Source organism: Dreissena polymorpha, chromosome 8, assembly GCF_020536995.1.
Source record: "Dreissena polymorpha isolate Duluth1 chromosome 8, UMN_Dpol_1.0, whole genome shotgun sequence".
In the NCBI taxonomy this organism is placed as follows: domain Eukaryota; kingdom Metazoa; phylum Mollusca; class Bivalvia; order Myida; family Dreissenidae; genus Dreissena; species Dreissena polymorpha.
The window spans coordinates 27,030,516-27,054,602 of NC_068362.1; the positions used below are offsets into that span (position 1 = coordinate 27,030,516).

At 34.2% G+C, this 24,087-nt stretch overlaps 2 protein-coding genes across 8 annotated transcripts in view; one reads left to right on the top strand and one right to left on the bottom strand.

Moving 5' to 3' along the window:
* The first annotated feature begins 3,362 nt into the window (after positions 1-3,362).
* Positions 3,363-15,717, top strand: LOC127841084 (protein aveugle-like). 5 transcript variants are annotated; one of them, XM_052369637.1, is made up of 7 exons: positions 3,411-3,519; positions 4,014-4,221; positions 6,905-7,011; positions 9,532-9,709; positions 10,967-11,033; positions 11,246-11,322; positions 12,445-15,717. In XM_052369637.1, exons 3-7 carry the CDS (start codon positions 6,946-6,948, stop codon positions 12,513-12,515), a joined length of 459 nt encoding a protein of 152 aa, XP_052225597.1. In that variant the 5' UTR covers positions 3,411-3,519; positions 4,014-4,221; positions 6,905-6,945; the 3' UTR covers positions 12,516-15,717. The 5 variants fall into 5 exon arrangements, with proteins under 5 accessions (XP_052225596.1, XP_052225600.1, XP_052225597.1 ...); XM_052369639.1 differs by lacking the exon at positions 4,014-4,221 and adding an exon at positions 6,565-6,611 and having other exon boundaries at positions 3,412-3,519; XM_052369638.1 differs by having other exon boundaries at positions 3,417-3,519; positions 4,124-4,221.
* A 3,590-nt stretch (positions 15,718-19,307) lies between these two features.
* The window catches only part of LOC127841075 (solute carrier family 2, facilitated glucose transporter member 10-like), a 33,567-nt gene continuing 28,787 nt past the window's right edge, over positions 19,308-24,087 (bottom strand). For all 3 annotated transcript variants that reach the window (XM_052369624.1, XM_052369625.1, XM_052369623.1), the window contains one exon: positions 19,308-22,502. In XM_052369624.1, the coding sequence (XP_052225584.1) occupies positions 22,385-22,502 (118 nt within the window). In that variant the 3' untranslated portion in view covers positions 19,308-22,384. The remainder of the gene's footprint in view (positions 22,503-24,087) is intronic.

Below are 24,087 nucleotides of genomic sequence, written 5' to 3' on the forward strand. Positions count from 1 at the left end.
CACAAAATCGATTATATGCTAATATAGTGCCTATTTTGTGAAAACTTTAAATATCTTCTTGTCCTTAACCATAAGGCATAGGGCTACCAAATTTGGTATGTAGTGACATCTTATAGTTTTCTACCAAGTTTGTTCAAATTATGCCCCTTGGGTCAAATTTGACCCTGCCCGGGGGGTCACAAAACTGAACATACGCTTATATGGGGCCTATTTTGTGAAAACTTTAAAATCTTTTTGTTCATAACCATTGAGCCTAGGGCTACCAAATTTGGTATGTAGTAGCGTCTAGTGAACCTCTACCAAATTTGTTCAAATAATGCCTCTGGGGTCAACTTTGACCCTGCCCCGGGGGTCACAAGATTGAATAAACGCTTATAAAGCGCCTATTTTGTGAAATCTTTAAAAATCTTCTTGTTGAAAACCATTCGGACAACTGCTACCAAATTTGGTATGCAGTAACATCTTATAGTCCTCTACCAAGTTTGTTCAAATTATGCCCTTTGGGTAAAATTTGACCCTGACCCGCGGTCACAAAATTGAACATTATATACGCTTATATCTTGCTTATTTTGTGAAAACTGTCAACATATTCTTATCCTTAACTCTAGGACCTAGGGCTACCACATTTTGTATGTAGTGAGGTATAGTAGTCCTCTACAAAGTTTGCTCAAATTATGCCCCTGGGGTTAAATTTGACCCAGCCCAGGGGGTCACAAAAGTGAACATGTGCTTAAAAAGGGCCTATATTTAAGTATTTGCACATGCCGAGAATATTTGTTTCAGCCTTTTTTCAGCAGTGGAGCGATACAGGGCCATGGTGGTCCTCTTGTTTATGAGAATATGTCAAAATTGGCAAAAGTTAGGGACAATACTGTCAAAATGCCCTTTTAACAACTCTGGTGACATGCGGCTGTAGTATATTTTCTCTGTAAATTTACAGCGAAACACAAAATGTCATCATCATCAGGGATGGAAATTAGTGGTTTCCCGTGAGCCCGGGGCAAGTAGATTTTGGCCTGGGCAACTCAATTTCAAAAGTTGGTAGTCCGGCCAGGCAACTTGTTTTTTTAAAGCTGAAAACAATTCAGTGCAAAAAAAATTGAATAACAATTGACCACCATGGATCAATACAAGTTAAATAACATGCATTATTTTGGAATAGGAAATGATTCAATTCAGGCTCATAATAATACATCATGCATTGAACATGTGTAATGTCAGCAATTTTATTTAATTATCTATTATTTTATTAAAAGAATGTATAATTAACGCATGTACATACTTCTGGGCTTGTTATTCTTTATCTGGGCAACCAAAGTACTAAAGATGGTTGCCCGTGCGGGCCACCAATAGTAAGGATTAGTTTCAATCCCTGATCATAAATGTATAGCTTTCATGTATATAAATATGATACGAGGTCTTACCCGGTATTTATACAAATTAACCTGGACATTTATGAAAAACACCATCTCCCTGTGAAGTGTAAAGAGAGAAGGCATTTGTTCACCAGTAACATTATGTTCAGTACAATGCAAGCAACGAACATGACAAATTCAGTTCCCAATTCATAGAGTTTTAAAAAAGATTAACTTTGCTTAAGTAATAATGCATCAATGTTGATTCTAAAGAAAAAGAGTAATCATATATGCCTAAACTGTTCTGCTGCCCAGAAGCAAGGACGTCATACACAAGCTTTACAACATTTATAGTTTTAGTTATTTAACAATCTTAAAAATAAAAATGAATGTCCATTCTAAGTTTGCTGTTGTATTCTTTCCTCAAATCATACATGTTTCTTGCATAATTGAATGTTCATGTCCATGGATCACAATGTATATAGAAACAAACATTATTTTGAATTATCTTTCACAGTTATATATTTAAAAAGGGATCTTTTCACGCTTTGGTAAATTGACAAAATTGAAAAAAGTTGTTTCAGATTCGCAAATTTTCGTTTTAGTTATGATATTTGTGAGTAAACAGTAATACTGAACATTTACCATGGTCTAATATAGCCATTATATGCATCTTTTGACGATTTAAAACCTAAAAATTATAAAGCGTTGCAACGCGAAACGATTGAATAATTTGGAGAGTTCTGTTTTTGTCGTTAAATTTTGTGAAACTACGAAGATTGCTTATATAAGGTATAAAATACGTCAAGTATGTGTACTCGGCGGAATAGCTCAGTAGGCTAAAGCGTTTTTACTTCAGTACTCTGGCAGGACACCAGGGGTCACTGGTTCGAAACCTGCTCCGGGCAATGTTCTTTTCCTTTTTTTAATTTTATTCTTGATTTTTTACTGGAGCTTTTATGATCCAATGTTTACATTTATCAATATAAAGCATTTAATGAATAAGTTAAAAAATGCCAAAATCTGTGAAAAGGCCCCTTTAATATCAGGTTAATTTTGGGATACACTAAAGCAAATATTAGCATTTCTCTCAAAATGAATCATCCTCTGAAGCCCCCGATGGGATTCAAACCCATACCTCTTTCCTCTGGAGAGGAAAGTATTCTATCTTAAAATACAAGGGCATGTAAGAGGAAAACTAGCAATTTCAAAGAGACGTTTTCACAAATTAGACATGTATTGAAGTTTGTTATTAAATACTTTATATTGATACGTAAACATTTGAGCAAAATACCTCAATAAAAGAAAAGAATTAAAAATAAGAAAGGAAGTCTTCCTTAACTGGGCTCGATCCACTGACCCTTGGAGTAAAAGCTTAAACCAATGGCCATCAGTGCTCCCATATAGTCAGTGGTTTATTTTATACTTTATATAAGCAATCCTTGTATAACTATAACATAAGAACTCCCCAAATTATTTTTTTCATTATAGACTCTACGCTATATTGATAAATGCAAACATTGGATCTAAAAAGCTGCAAAAAAAAAAAAAAATTGAATAAAAAAATATAAGTAACCCTCAAATGGGCTCGAACCATTGACCCCATGGAGTAAAAGTCTACCGTTTGGACCACTCGGCCCTCCATGCTCATGAGTGATGTGTTTCATACTTTATCAAGTTTATGTAAGCAATCCTCGTATCTCACAAAATATAACGAAAACAGTCGATTAATTTTTTTAATGAACTCGCTGTCAATTCTATAACTATAAGTACTCCTATCAGTATGTCAGTAATGGCATCTTTAAATTTAAACAAGTTTTTAAGTACGTTGTGGGAATTCACAGATCTACATTAATTTATGACTTAAAAATATCACTTGTAATCTTGAAAAAGACGAGCTAAAACACACATTTAAATTTTTCCTCTTTACGAGGCGGCCGCCATCTTTTTTTCTAAAGTAGTTCCAAATCCAATATGACGGCCGCCTACGTACATCAGAGAGACGGTGTGGTGTAGCCCACTGTCCGATGCGTTCAGATTGATTTTACGAATTAAGAAAGTTTTCCAATCTTCTTGCAGATTCGGATTTGCAATTGACATTTTGTAAACATTTTATTGTTTTTGCCTTTTTTGCCTTTTTTAGACTAGACAGACGAAGTTGAAGGTAACATTCCAAGAACAGACACACATATAAATCGTGCTAAAATAATTTCTCATAATTATGAGCTCAACGTTGAATAATGTTGTGCCGAAAATAAAGGACTAATTAGAACCAGGAACAAAATGTAAAGTTAAAGTTTCGCAGTGCTATACTAACTTAATATCATCTCTATTCACGCAGTAATAAACCCAAATATCACATTAAAGGTTACTGCAACTGACCATGCACGTTCTCTAATATTTGAAACTATTGTAACGTGTCTACCGTTCCTTCGGGATATATATATAATGGCTTTTCCTCGGGCTTTCCTTAGCCGTGTGATTTGATAAACAAATAATATAATTTGCCTCTATACAAGCCGGTTCCATATGCCATGTGCGACTTGGATTGCTTTGATCACTTGGGTTGACTTGGGTCAACTCGGGTTGACTTGAGTTGACTTAGGTCGACTTGGGTTGGCTTGAGTTGACTTGGGTCAACTTGCACTTATACCAAAGAGTCTGCAGTGTCTCCCCTCTGCGTTACGCAAGGAAGACAATCAATGTCCCCCCTCTGCGTTTATGCAAGGAAGACAATCGGTCAGTGTTGTACAATTGACAATCAGTAGCTTGACAGACTCAGGCTGACCTACGAGACCAGACACGTGCACCGTCTTATATCACCAACAGGGCCTTTCACCAATGAAAACCTGTGACCCGGACAAAGGTATGAGTCTCTATTGAAGCTACCCAGCAAGCTATGGTGTAGTGCGCAAAGTTGCTTGGGTCACTTCTACTCAAAAGGCATCCAAAGTCCCAGATAATTTCAATGGTATAAGGTCTCTAATTAATCCAACGTATTTAACGTTGTGAACTGTTCGACGATCGAACGCAGACTGCTCGCTCCCCATAAGAGCAGCGCTTTATATACTGATATATATACCACGTGACCCGCTTGCTAAAGACATCACCCTACTATTTCATGTAAACACAACCCTACCGTTTCAAACAGTAATTGTATAATACTGTGGCTATATTATGAAATACATATTGTGCATCTTAATAACCGACTTCTATTATTAAATCATCAAATTATGTACATAAAAATACAATGATCAATCCAAAATACACACGCTATTTGCGTGGAACTTACCGAATAGTCGAATGCTTGTTCGCGGGAAATGTACTTTCGTTTTGGTGTAAATAATAGGAAAGAACTCAAAGAATAATGAACCTAAAGGATAAAATACCGGCCAAAATCGTCACACTATTCGCAAAATGGAAGTAGTTGTAATAATCCAACACCCAGCTAATGAGCGATTTCCGGTCTTTTCTCCCCCTGGACGTTTCTCCCCTGGTCTTTTCTCCTCCCAAACCCTAGTCTTTTCTCCTCCCAACATTTTTTTTATTATCTGTATATTTAGGTAGGAGAAAATGAAGTATGTGATTGAAGAATGGTTAATGAAGGAGCATTTTAGTATATATATATATTAATCAGTGAGTAGTGTTATTTTTAATAATATTTTGTTGTAAGTCTATAAGACTATGAAAGAAATAGTAATATAGCGACATATTATTTTAAGTTGATTTAAACTAATTAAATAAACATTGATTGTTAATTATTCTTGAATATTTATGAAATGATCAAAAGATGTTGTTTTTCACACCTCCTTAATATGTTTATATATACTTCAGACTGATTGAACTGTTTGATGTCTAGTTATTAAAGACGCAATTTAATTAAATTATCACATGTATGATTGATCTGGAACATTGTTGGTTGATAATTAAATAATATAAAAAGGGTACAAATATTTAAAATTTCATTAACTGTTTTTTCAAAACTAAAAATTGTTTTTTATGTATACCATAATATTATGAGTAAAAATTGATGATTTGAAATAAAATAAAATAATTAGTAATTGTGTTGTGTTTCTGTTTATGTTTAAAATATATTTAAACTTTCATTAAATGTTTTTCAAAACTAAACATTGTTTTTGCTGTATACCATATTATGAATAAAAATTGATGATTTTAAATAAAATAAAATAATTTAATTTGTAATTCTGTTGTGTTTCTGTTTAATGATCAGTTACAATGAGCTAAGATGTTGATTGGCACATTCTTTCAAATAAACAAGGATGATACATTCCAAAGGATGACACATTCCACCCGTGTAATTAAGAAAGAATTTTTCACAAGAATGTCTTAGGGATTCACACCTGACCATTTCCACATCCCGTCCATATCCTACCCAGTCCCAATGTCATGAAAAAAGTTAGTTATGATTTGACTTTCATTGCTTCATGATCATTTTTAAATTTATACTTTACAGTTTGGAAATATTTATATTAAATTCAAAATTAATAATCAATATTCAAAATTTGGGTTGCTACACATTTAAATCACACACTTATTTTAGCAATTTATTTCAATTACTATCATTCATTGTGTGATCTAAATCGTTAGCAGTTTAACATAATAAAAATTATTCACTTGAATAATCTAGTAACTTTTTGCATTTTGTACATAAATACTTTGGCATAATAAAAAGTAGCTTAGAATATGTTTAACATAAATGTACATACTTAATTCAAATTAATGTATTGATTTATTTTGAAATATAATTCTTAGTTACTTTATTGTTAATAATTTTTAAGTATTGGCTAACAAGTCTATTAAAATGTTAAAAAAAGATACAACATAATAAAACTAAATTTCAAATAAAGACTGTTTAAATAAATTTAACATTATAATGTTGAAATGACATAAACACACTCAATCTATTTCATTGTCAAATAATGAAAATGAAGCAATGATAAACTTCCTTTCTCTGATGAGCTTGATTGATCACTGATTGAAATAACATTGATAAATCAATCAGTGACTAATCAAGTATATCAATCGAGGTGTTAAAAGTAGCAGATTAATCCCCCAGTATGAAATATGCTGGGAGGAGAAAAGACTAGGGTATTAGGAGGAGAAAAGACTAGGGGAAGATATGTCCAAGGGGGAGAAAAGACCAGGGGGAGAAAAGACCGTACACCCTAATGAGTTACTTACCTTCCAGGTCGCTTGGAGTTGCAACTTGTATACCATATCCCTTTTGAGTCTTGGGTAATTTTTATAAAGATATTATTAAAATACTCTATAAATCTTTAGCCATAAGGCATGATTATAAACATAACTATAATATTTAACTTTGTTTTTGATCAATTTTGCCTTCTTTTTTAAATGTTTATCGTCTGTTAACATCAAAATAGGGGATTCTGTTCATATTGTCAAACCTCCATCTTAAAAATAGCACCAATCAATGTTAAATGTTTAATTATTGCCTTTACTCACACAGATTGAATCTTACCTTTGTTTTTAGTGGTTCATTAAGTTTCTATGCACATTGTGATTTGCAGAACCAGAAGCTCGGAATGTCATAGTGTCATCTTAAGCGAGCATGGATCATGTTGAAAAAGAAGACAATACTTCAGGGCAGGACGTCCCTTTGGTTGCTGTCAACAAGGTTTGTTAACACATCAGTTTATTTGATAACCAGAGCCTTGTAAAATAAAAAATCTTATAACAAGTTTAGTAATAATTAATTGCTTTATTTATAACTGTATACATAGAATTGTAATCCCTACAATTCATGGTCTCCGAAGTAGCTGCAAAATAGCCTCTGCAGTTATACAAAACACCCATTTAGTCAATAGTTATACAAGTTTGTGGGAATTGGTTGAATCTCTTTGTAATATTAATTTACCTTCATAATTATTAGTATTGTTGTGTTGTATTTTTATAGCATTGGCATACATTATTGTAACATGACTGATTGTAGTTGTAATCAAATTTCTTAGTATTCCAGCGATGTTTGTATTCAACTGTACAATTCATATTATCAAATAAATGATTATAAAAAAGTTTAATTATAAGCATCATTTGAATTGTCTAGTTTTAAAATCGGTTTTAATGATATACATGTAATCAGAATGTTCCAGTACATGTAAGGCAATACACATAGGCTATACCATTAATAAAATTGTGTAATAATGAATGTTGATGCTCAGCATTATTGATTCTAAGCAGTTGTCAAGAATTGTTAGTATTCCAAATGATGTTTAGTATGATGAGTTCCTGTCGTACATTTATTCATATCTCGTTTCTTTTTTTAGCTCACCTGAGCACAGCGTGCTCATGGTGAGCATTTGTGATCGCTTTTTGTCCGTCGTCCGTCATGCGTCGTCAACATTTTGCTTTGTGAACACTCTAGAGGCCACATTTATTGTCTGATCTTTATGAAATTTGGTCAGAACATTTTCTCCATTGATACCTCGACTGAGTTTGTAACTGTGTCATGCTGGGTCAAAAACTAGGTCACTAGGTCAAAAAAAAAGAAAAACCTTGTAAACACTGTAGAAGTCACATTTCATGTCCAATCTTCATGTAACTTTGTCAAAATGTTTGCCTTAATGATATGTTGGTCGAGTTCAAAAGTGGTTCCGGTCCGTTGAAAAACATGGCAGCCAGTGGGCAGGGCAGTTTTCCTTATTTGGCTATAGAGAAACCTTGTTAACACTCTAGAAGTCACAATTTTTGCCCAATCATCATGAAAGTTGGTCAAAATATTGGTTTTATTGATATCTCGAACGAGTTTGAAAATGGTCCAGATCGGTGAAAAAACATGGCTGCCAGTGGGCGGGGCATTTTTCTCTATATGTATATAGTGAAAACATGTGAACACTTTAGAAGTCACATTTTTGGCCCAATTTTCATGAAATTTGGTCAGAACATTTGTTTCTTTGATATGAGTGATGAGTTCCAAAATGGTTCCGGTCAGTTGAATAACATGGCTGCCGGGGGGGGGGGGGGCAGTTTTCTTATATTTATATAGTAAAAAAAGCTTGTGAACACTCTAGAAATCACATTTTTTGCTCAATCATCATGAAACTTGGTACAAAGATTGGTTTTATGTATATCACATCATTAATGCCTTAATTATTGCCCTTAGATTGTCCAAATTTTCATTATATTATACAAAATCCTTGTAACACTCTATAGGTCACAATTTTGTTCCAGATTTTATGAATCTTGGTCATAATATTTATTTTTGTAAGCAAAGTTTGATGTTTGGTAAGGGGGATCAACTCAAAATATAGGTAATCAGGTCAAATCTTACAAAAACAAAAACACTACATATGCCTGAGTTTTGGTTCAATAATGATGAAACTTGACCAGGATGTTTGTCTGGACAATATCTAGGTCAAGTAAAACGTTTGGTAAAGATTGAATGAACCGACTCCTCTCAGGTGAGCGAACTAGGGCCATCTTGGCCCTCTCATTTTTTCTATAGTGAAAATTGATAATACATGTACTCCATTTCCCAAAACCAACAATTCTTTTATGTGTTCAACCTTTTGTTTACATGTTATTGGGTGTTTTTTATAAAACAGAGACAAGATGTTAAACTCGAGAATTTGACAGTAACAATAATTCTATGATGTACAAATAATGATGTCATTTCACTTTTAAAAGTGAAATATATAGAAATATGCTTTTTAATGTTACACTGACACATCACTTGATAGTTTATTTGGATAATATCAGTCTTATCAGCTTGTTGTTTTCAGTTTACATTCAGAATACATGCCAAAATATTGATCCAAAAATAAATAAATAAATGGTTTGTTGTTAGTTCAGACCTTGAATAAAAAAACAAAGAATCAAAGTCAAGTTCTTGATGCCTTTCAAACACAATAACAGGAAAATTTTCTTCAAAATACTGCATGATTTCAAACATGAATACATGTATAAATAACTCCTATGTAAATGAATTTTATTACAATATTGACATTTTTTTCATAACTTGTCTAATTTATTATTCAGAAATGTATATTTATAACAATTATATCAAATTAAAAAAGTATTTGGCTGGTAGATGTCATCATCTTTTGCCTTTTTTCAGTTTTAATCAACATGGTTATTAAAAAGCTAGATTTGAGAAACAAACACATTGGCTTATTCAAAAGCTTACTGTATATTTAAGCCAAAGTTAAAAGAACAAACAAGCACCACAAGCACTACAAGCAGCAAGAAAGTGACCCGTAGCAAGACCAAGCCCCTCTACTTCTGGACAAGTGCTGACGTGAACAAGTGGCTCAAGAAACATGGAGGGCACAGCTATGACCTGTATGGGGACTTGTTCCTGCAGCAAGATGTTACGGGTATGCCCCTGTGTAGGGCATCTATGTTTGTAATGAGAGATAGTATCGTAAGCTGGAGTTTGTCCATTTAGTTCAGACTTGTATAGAACATTTCAGAATAGCTAGTCATCGGTATGAAACTGTATGGGCCTATGTTTGTAATAAGATATACGGTCTTTAGCTGCAATTTGCACATTTATTGCACACAATTATTGAACATTCTGGAACAGCTTATCTCTTACCCCTTTACCTCTTAGATACGTATTTTAACGCATTGTAGTCCCTTAGAAAGTTAATTTAATTAAAGACTTCACTTGATTTAAGTTTTAAAGGCTTCATTTCTAACCCTTATATACTTATAAGCAGCAAACAGCATAGATCCTAAACAGACTCAAGTTAATCACAGGCTGTTCTGGTTTTATGCTGTTTGCTCATAGCCATTTTCACTTTTGAGTGGGAAAGGGTTAATACTTAGAGCCCATGTGTGAACCAGGTGTGATCATTCTGGTGCTATTTTAAGACCAAACATTAAACTGGGATAACAAAGACAGACAGACAGTTTATTTAGATTTATACAAAAGTACATCTTCTCCATAGTTACATGTATACATTTTTTTCTTTCACATATATAGGTATGACAACATTATATTACATAACATAGATATAGTAATTTAGAATACAAATAAACACAATCAACGGCAATAACACACAGGTTCTGTCAAGGCAGTACTAATATTTATTAAACAGTATTATTAAGAATTGTATTTCCTATAACAAAAGCTTTGATATATTTACATACATTAGAAAGTAGTGTTTTGTCACATGACACTAATAAATTGTGGAATTTATACTCAGATGGCTTGATATAAAATATACGGCTAATATATCTTTTTCTTAAATCAGTGAAGAAGCAGCATATACGTTTAAAATGGTATTCTGATCTTCTAAATGAAATTCATTCATTACAACATAAACAATAACGCTCATTTTGTGGTATGTTATTCTGAGCGTATCTGCCAGTTTTGATTATCAAAGGGTGTGCAGACACTCTTAATCTTTAAAAAAAATGTATACATTATTACATATCTAATACTGAACAAAGAATGTCATATTTGATCTCTTGTAGACCTACGACTAAGCAAATGAAATTTTGTTTATTTCAACATCTAGTAATATACATGTATCCGTTTGCTGTCTTTTGTATTAACTTCTAACATCACTTTAAATTTTTACATGTTCTATTCACAATGCTATCGTTTCAACTGATTTTTTTTTTAGGAAGAACTTTGATACGTCTTACTGAGTATAAACTAGAGAAGATTGGAATTACAAATACGCAACATAGGTAATACTTTTATTGTGTACATGAAACACGATACATATAGGTTCCTACGTTAAATGTTGAATAAAATATTGTCAGCCTTTTGGAGAACCCTTCAAGTATTGAACATGGTAATTTCTTAAGAACTATTTCTGCGATGAAGCCTTGTTATGACATTATGTCACATAACTGCTCATCTGTAACATTTGTCAATGTAAATGACTATTTTCTTACAGACACGAGCTCATGCATTATGTGTTAAAACTACGACTGAAACATGAGAATAACGACCTGAAGAACCTTGATCAGAGAGGTATGGACTTGTGAACAATGACCTTGCAAAAATGGGTCGTATGCCCTATGTGGCCAGTGAAGCTCCAGACCAAACTTTGCAGTAAGGTCAGAAGCTACCTTGTCTGCTTATGAGACCACCAAACCTTGAGTTGCTTTGCAGCGGAAATTGTAGCTCCTCACCAAACTGCGCAGATGTGTATGCAGGTCTGAGGCTATGCTGGTTGCATATGACAAAGACCCATTTTTGCATGAAGTAGGTCATAATGAACATTTTTGACTAAAGTCTTCTTCTTTTTATTCCCCCGCCAGGGTGGCATATAGCAGTTGAACTGTCCGTCAGTCAGTATGTCAGTATGTGTGTGTGTATGTCAGTCTGTCCGTCCGTCCGGAAAAAAAAATGTAACGTTGGCCATAACTTTTGCATTATTGAAGATAGAAACTTGATATTTGGCATGCATGTGTATCTCATAAAGCTGCACATTTTGAGTGGTGGAAGTTCAAGGTCAAGGTCATCCTTCAAGGTCAAAGGTAAAAAATATGAAAAATTAAGCGGCGGTCTCATGAAGCTGCACATTTTGAGTGGTGGAAGTTTAAGGTCAAGGTCATCCTTCAAGCTCAAAGGTAAAAAAATAATATTTGTTTTATTTCAAAGCAGCGCAATAGGGGGCATTGTGTTTCTGACGAACACATCTCTTGTTGTCTCTAGTTTTATCATTTATAATAAATGTATTGTACATGTTGTCTCTTAATATATTAATCTGAACTTTGTTATGTAAATGTTTCTAGTGATTTAAAACTACTGTGATATATCACAATAGTTCAGATATACATTAAGTGGATTGTGAATCAATTGTTGATCACAACATTAAGAAAGCTTTACAAAGTTATGGAAGCTGTTGTTATTTAAAGCATAACTCTACACAATTGAATATTAGTTGTAATAATTTATGCACTTGTCAGGACTATAAAATGTTTGCTGAAAGGTTAACAAAAATCAAAATTATGTATTTAAGTTGAAATTAATGCATTGTAAGAATTATTTTGTGCGTGTACATATACTAGGAACTTTATTGTAAAGATGGTAATTTTCATCACAGCGTAAATCTTTGCTCAGTTTTGATTGGTATGCATTAAAATCCAGGCTCGGGGTTTGAACTACCAGTGCCAGATACAAAACGACAGTCAGTAAAGAAAAAAGAAGAGAAGAGATAGCAGGGCAGACAACATCTCTTGTGAACCTGCCACTGTATGGAACCTTACAGACGGCCATTGTTAGCTGCCTTGTCATAATCTCGCATTCTTTGCTTTGATGTCAACTAGTTATTATTGATAAGAAAAGTTAATACGTATAGAGATTAGTCTCACCAATAAAATGCATTAAAAAATACAATTATTAAAACATCATGGGCAATTTTTTCAGTGAAATGAAATTATAAAACAATTTATTTTGAAAACCCAAAAAAAAATTATGCTTCAATGTTATACATGTAGGATGTTCCTGTAATAGTTGCTTTCTCCAAAACAAAGCTCAACGTTTTAAGTTCAAAAATAAATTTGTTTCAATGGCGTATTTTTCATTTATAATAATTTGGTTAATGCGCAATATTTGTTTTCGGTTTTCCAGAATGTTTGTAGCTTAACCCACTAATGCCAAGCGTCTAGTAAAAGCCCTTGGCAAACAGCGTAGACCCAGATGAGACGCCGCATGATGCAGCGTCTCATCAGGGTCTGCGCTGTTTACTTAAAGAAATTTCTGTAAGAAATATAATAAATATAGAAATAAATATCCTAAACATTCCTTCATTTTGGAAATAAATTGATTCAATTTAGAAGGATGGGAGAGTCCACTGGGCATAAATGGGTTAAGACTTTGGTGAAATCAGTCTACATTACCTGCAGCAATAAATAAATGTCTGTTCGTCCTGTCTGTGAACATTTAGTTTTTGAGCAAATTATTCGTGCATTTATGTGTGCTTAAAATATATTTGAGCCGTGCTCTGGCAAAACAAACTGGTGCATGAAGTATCCTTCCAGATTATATTGAGCTTTTTTTGTTTTAATGTTATGACTCTTTTAGCTAATGATAAGTTTGCAGATCTGGTGCTTTTGTATACTTTATCATCGGTCAGATTTTAATTTTCATTAACAAAAATGTAGAAGTTTTCTGTATTGGGGCATGTTTTAAAGCAGTGAAGTTGGTAGCCATTAACCCATTTATGCTTAGCGTCTAGAAAAAAGGCCTTGGCAAACAGCGTAGACCCCTGATGAGACGTCGCATGATGCGGTGTCTCATCTTGGTCTGAGCTGTTTGCTTAAAGGAATTTCTGTAAGAAGTATTTTAAATATAGAAATAAATGAACTAAACATCCCTTAGTTTGGAAATAAATTGATCCAATTTAGAAGGATGGGAGAGTCCACTAGGCATAAATGGGTTAATCATGGCACTTGTTTGCTAGCCTGTCGTCCCTAAGTTTGTGTTTTCAACTCCTGGGTGGGGCCTTCTCAAACATTGAAGGCTGATTGTCCTTTATGTGTTTATCATGATTCAGAAATGCATTTTGGCCTCTGCTATATTTATTTAAACTTGTATAGTAAATAACTTTCTCTGAAACTGCGAGGGTTAGGGGTCAAATATTTGCGACGTAACAACGGAAACTGATTCTCAACAAAGTATGTTATAATCATGTCCCTCGGGCCAAAATTGGCCGTTTCCAGGGGAAGCAGATTTGTTTTATGGACTGTAGTAAATAAAAATTCACCTCTGAAGCCACAAGTCCAAGAGCTTTTGATATTTGATATAAAACATCAGATGGTCCTGTACAAAGTTTGTTCAAAGCATGTCCCTTGAAAATATAGTACAAATATGATGTTTATTAATACTATAGTTTGTATTAACTGGCTGGCTATATTTTCACTATACTGGCTTATCATATAGTTATTATAGCTATGTAGCTGTTTGATAGAGCTTGGAAGTTTTACTTTAAAATGGCAAACAATGATCCATGGCATATTTTTTACCTGAAAAAGGTTATTCAAGTTGATGGCATAAATAAGTGTACACAAATATGGTTCTGCTCAAGTATATACTATAAAAAAGTGTGTAGATAAGAAAAGTTATATTTGATATTAAATAGAATAATAGAAACAATAAGTGTTTGGCTTAGTATACATGTTAAGCGTACAATTGTCCAGATATTACATCAATCTTACAACAGCGGGAGACACAACAATAATCGTTGGGACACAAATCACTGTAAAATGGATAAAAAAGGTTGTTCATACATTTTATGAAACAGAGACAAGATGTTAAATATCTTAAATGAACGTGACAGATTTAAAGAATTACATTAACATGTGTTGTCACTTTTTTCTTTGGACATTCTTGTTTCCCATCTACTGTATAATGTAGAAATGAATAATTCTTTTAAAATATTTTTATGCCTCCGAAAGAGGGCATATAGTGATCGGACTGTCCGTCTGTCTGTCTGTCTTTCCGTCACACTTTGCACTTAGGTTTTGCGTTTAGGTTTCGTAAAATGCTCATATTTTGCTTATTTTATGAGAGATCTATTGTTATGCGTGCACGGTGTATTTGCACTTGTTATTGCCTTGCAACACATTTGCTTTGTTTATGTTCATGTATTAGCTTACTAATTAGTGGTACAGAATTTTGCCACCCATTATTTTAAGAATACTCTTAGGGAAACACATATTCTTTAGAAGTAGTCAGTTGTTAGAATGTTTTGTTATGATGAAAGTCTTCATAATGAATTTGATGTGATGTTACTTTTGTATAAGCGTTTAAGTTGTTCCAAAATTTTGCTTGGAAACATTCGTCAGATTTTCTTGTTTTTATATCTATTTATACATGTATTGACTTGGACAAGATTAACTTACACATTTGCTGTGTTCTATCTTGATATACTTAATTGGAAGCTTTGTGCATAAGTCTTAAAAATCGGTCTATCGAAAAAAATGAGACTACATTTGTATTAGTGGCTTATAACTTTTTACATGTGATCTTCAAAGTGCACCAAAAGTTTCGGTGTCAAATCAACAAATATATTACAATAAATATCACAACTCTGTTGACATGTCATTCGTTTGATAAAATGGACATGATTTTTTTAGAACAAGGCTAGCACTTTTTGATTTCTTTTGTAAGAATTGCAAATCAAAATATATTCTACTTTATCATAGAGGATGTTACATGTTAGTACTGGTACATTATTCATAGGCATGAAAGCAAGCAACAGCGGTAAAATAATCTTTTTCCATGATAATATTTTGTGCAATTTGCTTTTTTGTTATGGCTCTTGTTCTTTGTGACTGTTTTGTTTAGCATCAGGTGTTGCAACTTTATTGTATATTGATATTTAAATATTTTGTTATAATGCATACATGTATAATTTTTTGGTACATTCGTCTATTTACACCAAAAAGCATTTGAAATAAATTTACATACTGACAAAAAACTTGTTTTGTTAATTAATTAATCATCGTTACTAATCCAGTATTTATCTGGAATTGTGTTAGGGCTTGAATCACTGTCTCAGTTAATATGAACTAAGACTCCAACTTGCATGTTAAATAACTGTACCTGTATACCATTGGACTGTACTATGGGAACATAGTGCTAAATGCATGTGTCGTTCCTGTGGCTAACAGTAACCTTGACCTTTATCAATTTGTTTGCAAAAGGAAAACCATGCTAGGCCTACATGTAAACTTCAACCACTACATGTCAGACCAATGTCTGAATAATAACTAAAGTTATTGAGTGGAAACTGAAATACTGTTTTTTTATGCCCCCGATGTCCGTCCGTCTGCCCATCACACTTTGCGTTTAGGTTTTGAAAAATGCTCATGTCACTTCATGATAGCAAATTCATAATCGGCATGCATGTGTATATGGACAAGGCCTTTCCATATGCACACAAATTTTGACCCCTGTGACCTTGCCATTGAACTTAGGGTCCGCCTTTAGGTTTCAAAATCTGCGTTTAGGTTTCGAAAAAAGGTCATAACTTCTATCAAGCGTTTAAAGGGGACATAAGTCATCCTATGGTGACAGCTCTTGTTTATAACGGCAGTTATTACAAAACAAGGGCTGTTTGTAAAACATGCATGCCCCCAATATGGGCTGTCAGTTGTAGTGGCAGCCATTGTGTCAATATTTTATTTGTCACTGTGACCTTGACCTTTGACAAAGTTACCTGAAAATCAATAGGGGTCATCTGCCAGTCATGGTCAACGTACCTATGAAGTTTCATGATCCTAGGCCTAATTATCCTTGAGTTATCATCAGGAAACCATTTTATTGTTTCAAGTCACTGTGACCTTGACCTTTGACCTAGTGACCTGAAAATTAATAGGGGTCATCTGCCAGTCATGATCAATGTACCTATGAAGTTTCATGATCCTAGGCCTAAGCATTCTTGAGTTATCATCCTGAAACCATTTTACTATATTGAGTCACTGTGACCTTGACCTTTGACCTAGTGACCTGAAAATCAACAGGGACATCTGCCAGTCATGATCAATGTACATATGAAGTTTCATGATCCTAGGCGTAAGCATTCTTGAGTTATCTGGAAACCATTTTACTATTTCGAGTCACCTTTACCTTTGACCTAGTGACCTGAAAATCAATAGGGGTCATCTGCCAGTCATGATGAATGTACCTATGAAGTTTCATGATCCTAGGCCTAAGCGTTCTTGAGTTATCATCCGGAAACCATCTGGTGAACGGACCGATGGACGGACCGAACGACATGTGTAAAACAATATACCCCCTCTTCTTCGAAGGGGGGCATAAAAAGCGGGATAACTTAAGCAATTTTCAACTATAATAATAACAAGACGGCCATGCGCCCTAAGTGCTCACCTAAGACCCTAAGGAACTCAACTGTAATCACAAGGTTGAGATCAAAATAATGAAAGTACTTAAACTTTCAGTTTCTAGGCCCATATTTATTTTAAAACTCTGCCAAGTTATTTTTTAGAAACATTACCCACTTTCAATCTTAGCCAAGATTCGATATCGGAACAAATGGTCTGACCAAGTGTCATGAAGATTGGCCAATACATGTGGCATATAGTGCATTAACAAGCTTTCTCTAAAGCTTTATATTGAAAACTGCCTCCCTCCATAGCAGCCATGTTTTTCAATAAACGGGAATTGTTTTTGACATTCAGCTGAGAAGTCATATAAGGAAAACTGTCTCCCCCCCACTGGAGGCTATGGTTTACAACAGACATGAACCATTTTGTAACCCTGCCCAGATTTCATTTAAACAAATGTCTGACCAAGTTTCATGAAGATTTGACAAAAAATGTGACTTAAGAGTGTTAACAAGGTTTAACTATAGTAATATAAGGAAAACTGCCACGCCCTCTGATTTTCAACGAACTGGAACCTTTGTCACACTCGGCCCAGATATCATTAGGAAAATTGTTCTGACCATGTTTCATGAAGATTGGACTATAAATTAAGACTTCTGAAGTGTTTACAAGATTTTACAATAGCCATTTAAGAAAAACTGCCATGTTTTTCAACGAACCGAAACCATTTTTAAACTCAGCTTAGATATCATTGACGAAAATGTTTTTACCAAGTTTCATTTAGATTGGAAATAAACTTGGCCTCTTAAGTGTTTATGGTAAATGTTGACAACCTTTGACATAGGTCAGACATATTTGATTACAAAAGCTCACCATGAGCATGTGCTTAAAACGTGTTGTCACTGAATAAGGAAAATTGTGTTAGTGTGAAATGTTGTACACTCAAAAGAGTACAGGTACTGAATGGGACATATTTGTGTATACAGACTGACAGCAAGACAAGGAGATGGTGATCCAGCATACAACCTCTACTTAATTGATGGCTGTCAGTATCATTCAATATGGAAAATAATCCGGAGTCAGAATCATACAAGTGAAAAAAAAGATAAACCTTGTAAATAGCTTTAATGCAAATATAGAGTTTCAATCACAGCCATGTTTGTGTGTATCATTACATATTATTATATTCCAAGAAAATAAATTCACACTGTGTTCATTAGCAAGATACCATACACTAAGATAAGTGATATAAAGTCATATGATACTATACAAGTAGGATTAAAAAAAGACAAGCTGTATTTTTTTAATCAATTAACTTAATAAATAAATTTTATGTCCACTGAGGTAAAAGTTATAATTTGTTTATAATTATTGTTTTTACTGATATACTCATTTGTCATTGACACATGCATGTATAACTTAAATAATGTTTGCTGAAATGTGAAAAAACTTCTTTAAATTAACCATATCAATTTGGTCGGGTTAAAATACACCAGTATCTAAACTATACATCTTTTTTTTGAGTGCTCAATTTAAATAAAATACAGCAGCAGAGAAAAGAACATTTTATGGGTCATTGGAAAACAAGATGGAAACAGGTGTTGACACAGTAAGTTTCAAATGTGCCTTAAGTAGTTTTTGACCCCAAAGTGTGATCTTGAATAATGAAGAAACCCAAAGAATCTTATTTCAATGGTGAAAATCAATGTTCTCCATTAGTAAATGAATTTTATAAAAAAATGTTCATTTGAATAGATTTAACACTTGGCAAGTTTTGCTTCATGCAAGAAAAATACTATAGATAACAAAGTAACGAAGGCAATAACCCCAAAATTACTGACAAGATGGTTAAGGTTTTTGTACTCAGCACTTCAACACAATGTCCCCTATAGTACCAAGTTTCCTTTAAATACATTAAATACTAAGGAAGTTATGCTTTGCACAAGAAAAATTATTAAAAAACATTTATAAAGAAATATCACAATAAAACACATGATTACATTTTAGGATAACACAATGTATATCCATTTATACTGAAGCAAAGTAATGAGAAACAATGTATTCAATTGATGTGAGGCATTTAGCCTTTAGAAAAGTTTGCTAAGATTTGTATCTACATAGCAATTATTGCCTTCACCACGTTAATAAGCAATAAGATGGAACAATATAAATGTATTTATTTACAACCAAATATCAACAGATGTATACTCACACAGTTAACAAAAATAAATAGTTACATGGAAATAAACAAGTGAAGTAATATAAACATAATAAATAAGTTGATGACTTTTACAACAAATGTTTATTTACCTTACTTATGTAAATTTAACAAGAGGGCCTGAAAGGCCCAAAGTCACTCACCTGAGATAACAAGATATTATTGGGACAAATCTTCTGACCAAGTTTCACGAAGATCGGATAATAAATGTGGCCTCTAGAGTGTTAACAAGGTTTTACTATAGCCATATAAGGAAAAATGCCCCACCCCCATGGCAGCCATGTTTTTCAACCAACCAGCATCATTTTTGAACTCGTCCAAGATATTATCGTGATGAATCTTCTGACCATGTTTCATAAAGATCGGACAGTATATGTGGCCTCTAGAGTGTTAACAAGATTTTACTATAGCCATATAAGGAAAAATGCCCCGCCCCTTGGAAGCCATTTTTTTCAAGCAAACATAATTATTTTCGAACTCATCCAAGATATCATTGAGACCAATCTTCTGACCAAATTTCATGAAGATTGGACAATAAATGTGGCCTCTAGAGTGTTAACAAGGTTTTACTATAGCCATATATAGCCATATAAGGAAAAATGCCCCTCCCCTGGTGGCCATGTTTTTAAAGCAACCAAAACCATTTTCATATTCATCCAAGATATCATTGGGACGAATCTTCTGACCAAGTTTCATGATGATCGGAAAATAAATGAGACCTCTTAGAGTGTTAACAAGGTTTTACTAAAGCCATATAAGAGAAATTGCCCCGCCCCCGGGGTGGCCATGTTTTTCAACTAACCGGCATCTTTTTTGAGCTTCTCCAAGATATTATTGGGATGAATCTTCTTACCGAGTTTCATGAAGATCGGACAATAAATGTGGTCTCTAGAGAGTTAACAAGATTTTACTATAGCCTTATATAGCCATATAAGGAAAAATGCCCCGCCTTGGCGGCAATGTTTTTCAACCAACCGTCATCATTTTTGAACTCGTCCAAGATAGTATTGGGATAAATCTTCTGACCAAGTTTCATGAAGATCAGAAATAAATGTGGCCTCTAGAGTGTTAACAAGATTTTACTATAGCCATATATAGCCATATTAGGAAAAATGCCCCCCCCCCCTTGGCAGCCATGTTTTTCAAGCAAAAGTAACCACTTTCAAACTCATCCAAGATATCATTGAGACCAATCTTCTGACCAAATTTCATGAAGATTGGACAATAAATGTGGCCTCTAGAGAGTTAACAAGTCAAATGTTGACGCCGCACAAGGCACGACGGACGACTGACAAAAGGCGATCACAAAAGCTCACCATGAGCATGTTGTGCTCAGGTGAGCCAAAAATGAGTACCGGTACTAAAAGACTTAAATCTTGATCAATATTATGTAGCAATATTTATGTCAATTTGTTAAAAACTAACTTTGATGCATATGTTGGATGCATGGAACAAGACACAAAGTTGTGTATGTAAATTACATTGTGAAAGAGGAATTACAACATTATATACATAAATATTCTTTTGTTTATACATATTACAGAAAGAATAATGGAATTACACGAACAATAAAAATGGAGTGACAAAAAGATACACATGCTTATACAAAGTATTAAACAACAAGGGCTGTTTGTAAAACATGCATGCCCCTCATATGGGCTGTCAGTTGTAGTGGCAGCTATTGTGTGAATACGTTTTTTGGCACTGTGACCTTGACCTTTGACCTAGTGACCTGAAAGTTAATAGGGGTCATCTGCGAGCCATGATCAATGTACATGTACCTATGAAGTTTCATGATCCTAGGCATAAGCTTTCTTGAGTTATCATCCTGAAACCATTTTACTATTTCGGGTCACCATGACCTTGACCTTTGACCTAGTGACCTGAAAATCAATAGGGGTCATCTGCAAGTCATGATCAATGTACCTATGAAGTTTCATGATCCTAGGCATAAGCGTTCTTGAGTTATCATCAGGAAACCATTTTACTATTTCGGGTCACCGTGACCTTGACATTTGACCTAGTGACCTAAAAATCAATAGGGGTCATCTGCGAGTCATGATCAATGTACCTATGAAGTTTCATGATCCTGGGCATAAGCATTCTTGAGTTATCATCCGGAAACCATTTTACTATTTCTGGTCACCATGACCTTAACCTTTGACCTAGTGACCTCAAAATCAATAGGGGTCATCTGCGAGTCATGATCAATGTACCTATGAAGTTTCATGATCATAGGCCTAAGCGTTCTTGAGTTATCATCTAGAAACCATCTGGTGGACGGACGGACGGACATACGGAAGGACTGACATGTGCAAAACAATATACCCCCTTTTCTTCAAAGGGGGGCATAAAAACTATATAATTTATTATTCATTGATGTCTTATAAAATAAAACAAGAGATAATGCCCCCCCCCAAAAAAAAATTCTTAAGGGATTGTTATTAAGGGATATAAAAGGTAAACTATATTTAATACATAATAATACTAGTAGCATGTAGCAATACTGAGATCTGTACCTTTGACTAATTGATGTCAAAATCAAGAGGCATTTTCCTCTTATCCCATGTTACCATAAATCCAACTTGCATGGTTGTAGGTTACAGCTTTCTCTAGATATCATGGGATAGATAAATGGGCCGCGCTCTGTGAAAAAGGGGGTTAATGCATATGCGTTAAGTGTTGTCCCAGATTAGCCTGTGAAGTCTGCAAAAGCTAAGCAGAGACAACACTTTTCGCAGTTATTGTATTTTTCGTTAAAAGGAAGATCTTTCTTGAAGAAAATCCAGTTTGTGCGGAAAGTGTCATCCCTGATTAGCCTGTGCAGACTGCACAGGCTAATCTTGGATGACACTTTACGCACATGCATTAAACCCCTTTTCACAGAGCGCGGCTCAATTTAGTTTGCCTTCCAAGTATCTGAAGGACAGTACGAAGAAAAATTATTTCCCCACTTCTTCTAATGTGGAAATACCCGGTAATGAAATTTCAAAATTACAGAGAAAAAAAACAACTGAAATCAGGTGACTGTCTCTGACTCCACCCTGCTGTAGTTACCATGGTTACCAAAGGACTGTTGCCTATCAATGCAGCACAACAACCAACCACAGTTGCGACGCATTCGAATGGACGATGGACTGAAACAAAACATTGATACAAGTATTTTCTTTGTAAATATTTGAGCAAATGTCATGCTTATTACAGGGTTTCATTTTTGATCATGGCAGATCTAAGTAACTAGACTTGAATCAGATTCATTTGAGTATTATCAGTACTGGTTATGAATGTATGAGAACTTTGAATACTTAATTAAATTTAGTAAAAATGTTTTGTGTATATTTTAAAGAACATTTTGGGGAGAATAATTGCACACTAAATGCATCAAAGTGTATTCTTTTGTCCCCTTGATATATTTAACGAAATATTGTTGTGGGAAAATTCAAATATATGTATAAACAGCATTTTGATATAAAATTAACATGACATTTAACAACATTAAACAAGGGACAAAATTGTAACGAAAACCAGGTTTTAAATTTGAAAAAAAGTCTGATAAAGGGAGACAATTCAAAATGTGCATTCCCCTTGTGTAAGATTCAATCTATTTTTACTCGTGGTCACCTTGATTTCAATTTGAAAAAAAGTCTGATAAAGGGAGACCAACTCAAAATGTGAATTGTTACTGATTGTTCAAAGTTACCCCCCTTGTTTCAAAATCAATCCATTTTTAGTCGTGGCGACCTTGACCTTGGAGATATTGACATAATTCTTTCGCACGACACACTGTCCAATGATGGTGAACAAATGTGCCAAATTATTTTAAAATCTCACAATGAATGAAATAGTCATGGCCCGGACGAGCTAATTTATGGCCAATTTTGATCTTTGAACTCAAAGTGTGACCTTGACCTTGGAGTTATCGACGTAATTCTTACGTGCAACACACCGTCTAATGATGGTAAACAAATGTGACAAATGATTATAATATCTCACAATGAACGACAAAGTTATGGCCCGGACAAGCTTGTTCCGCCCGCCCGCCAGCCTGTCCGCCGACATTCGCCAATCTATTAACCAGTTTTTCCCTTCGGAAAACCTGGTTAAAAAATAATTAAATAATGACAAAAAGAACTATTTATATATATTCTTCATAAATTATCCAACGAGAACTTCTCAATAACAAAAGAACACAAGCAAAAGAAACCACAACAGCACAAAAGCACCATCACCATAGAAAACAAAAACCAAGAATAATATGAGCTGCCATCTGAGAAAACTGGTCTAAAGGCATGTGCAGGGACAACACTACCTGCTCTATTGGAACTTCTACAGACTATGTGGAAGATTCAGCCCTGATTAGCCTGCGCAGACTTCCAGACTAATCTGGGAGGATGCTTTATGCACATGAAGTAAGCCTGTTTTTTCCTGAGTGTGCCTCATATTATCACAAGCTGATTATGTTTAACCCTTTGCATGCTGGGAAATTTGTCGTCTGCTAAAATGTCGTCTGCTGAATTTGTAAAATAAGTATTTTCTTCATTTTTTTTCAAAGAATACTATCAGAATAGCAAACAGTTTGGATCCAGATGAGACGCCACGTTCTGGATCCAAACTGTTTGCAAAGGCCTTTAAAATTCGGTTTCCGCACTGAAAGGGTTAGAGCTTAGATGTCAGGCAGACAGTGCAGAACACCCAACAGAATTAACCCATTAATGCCTAGCC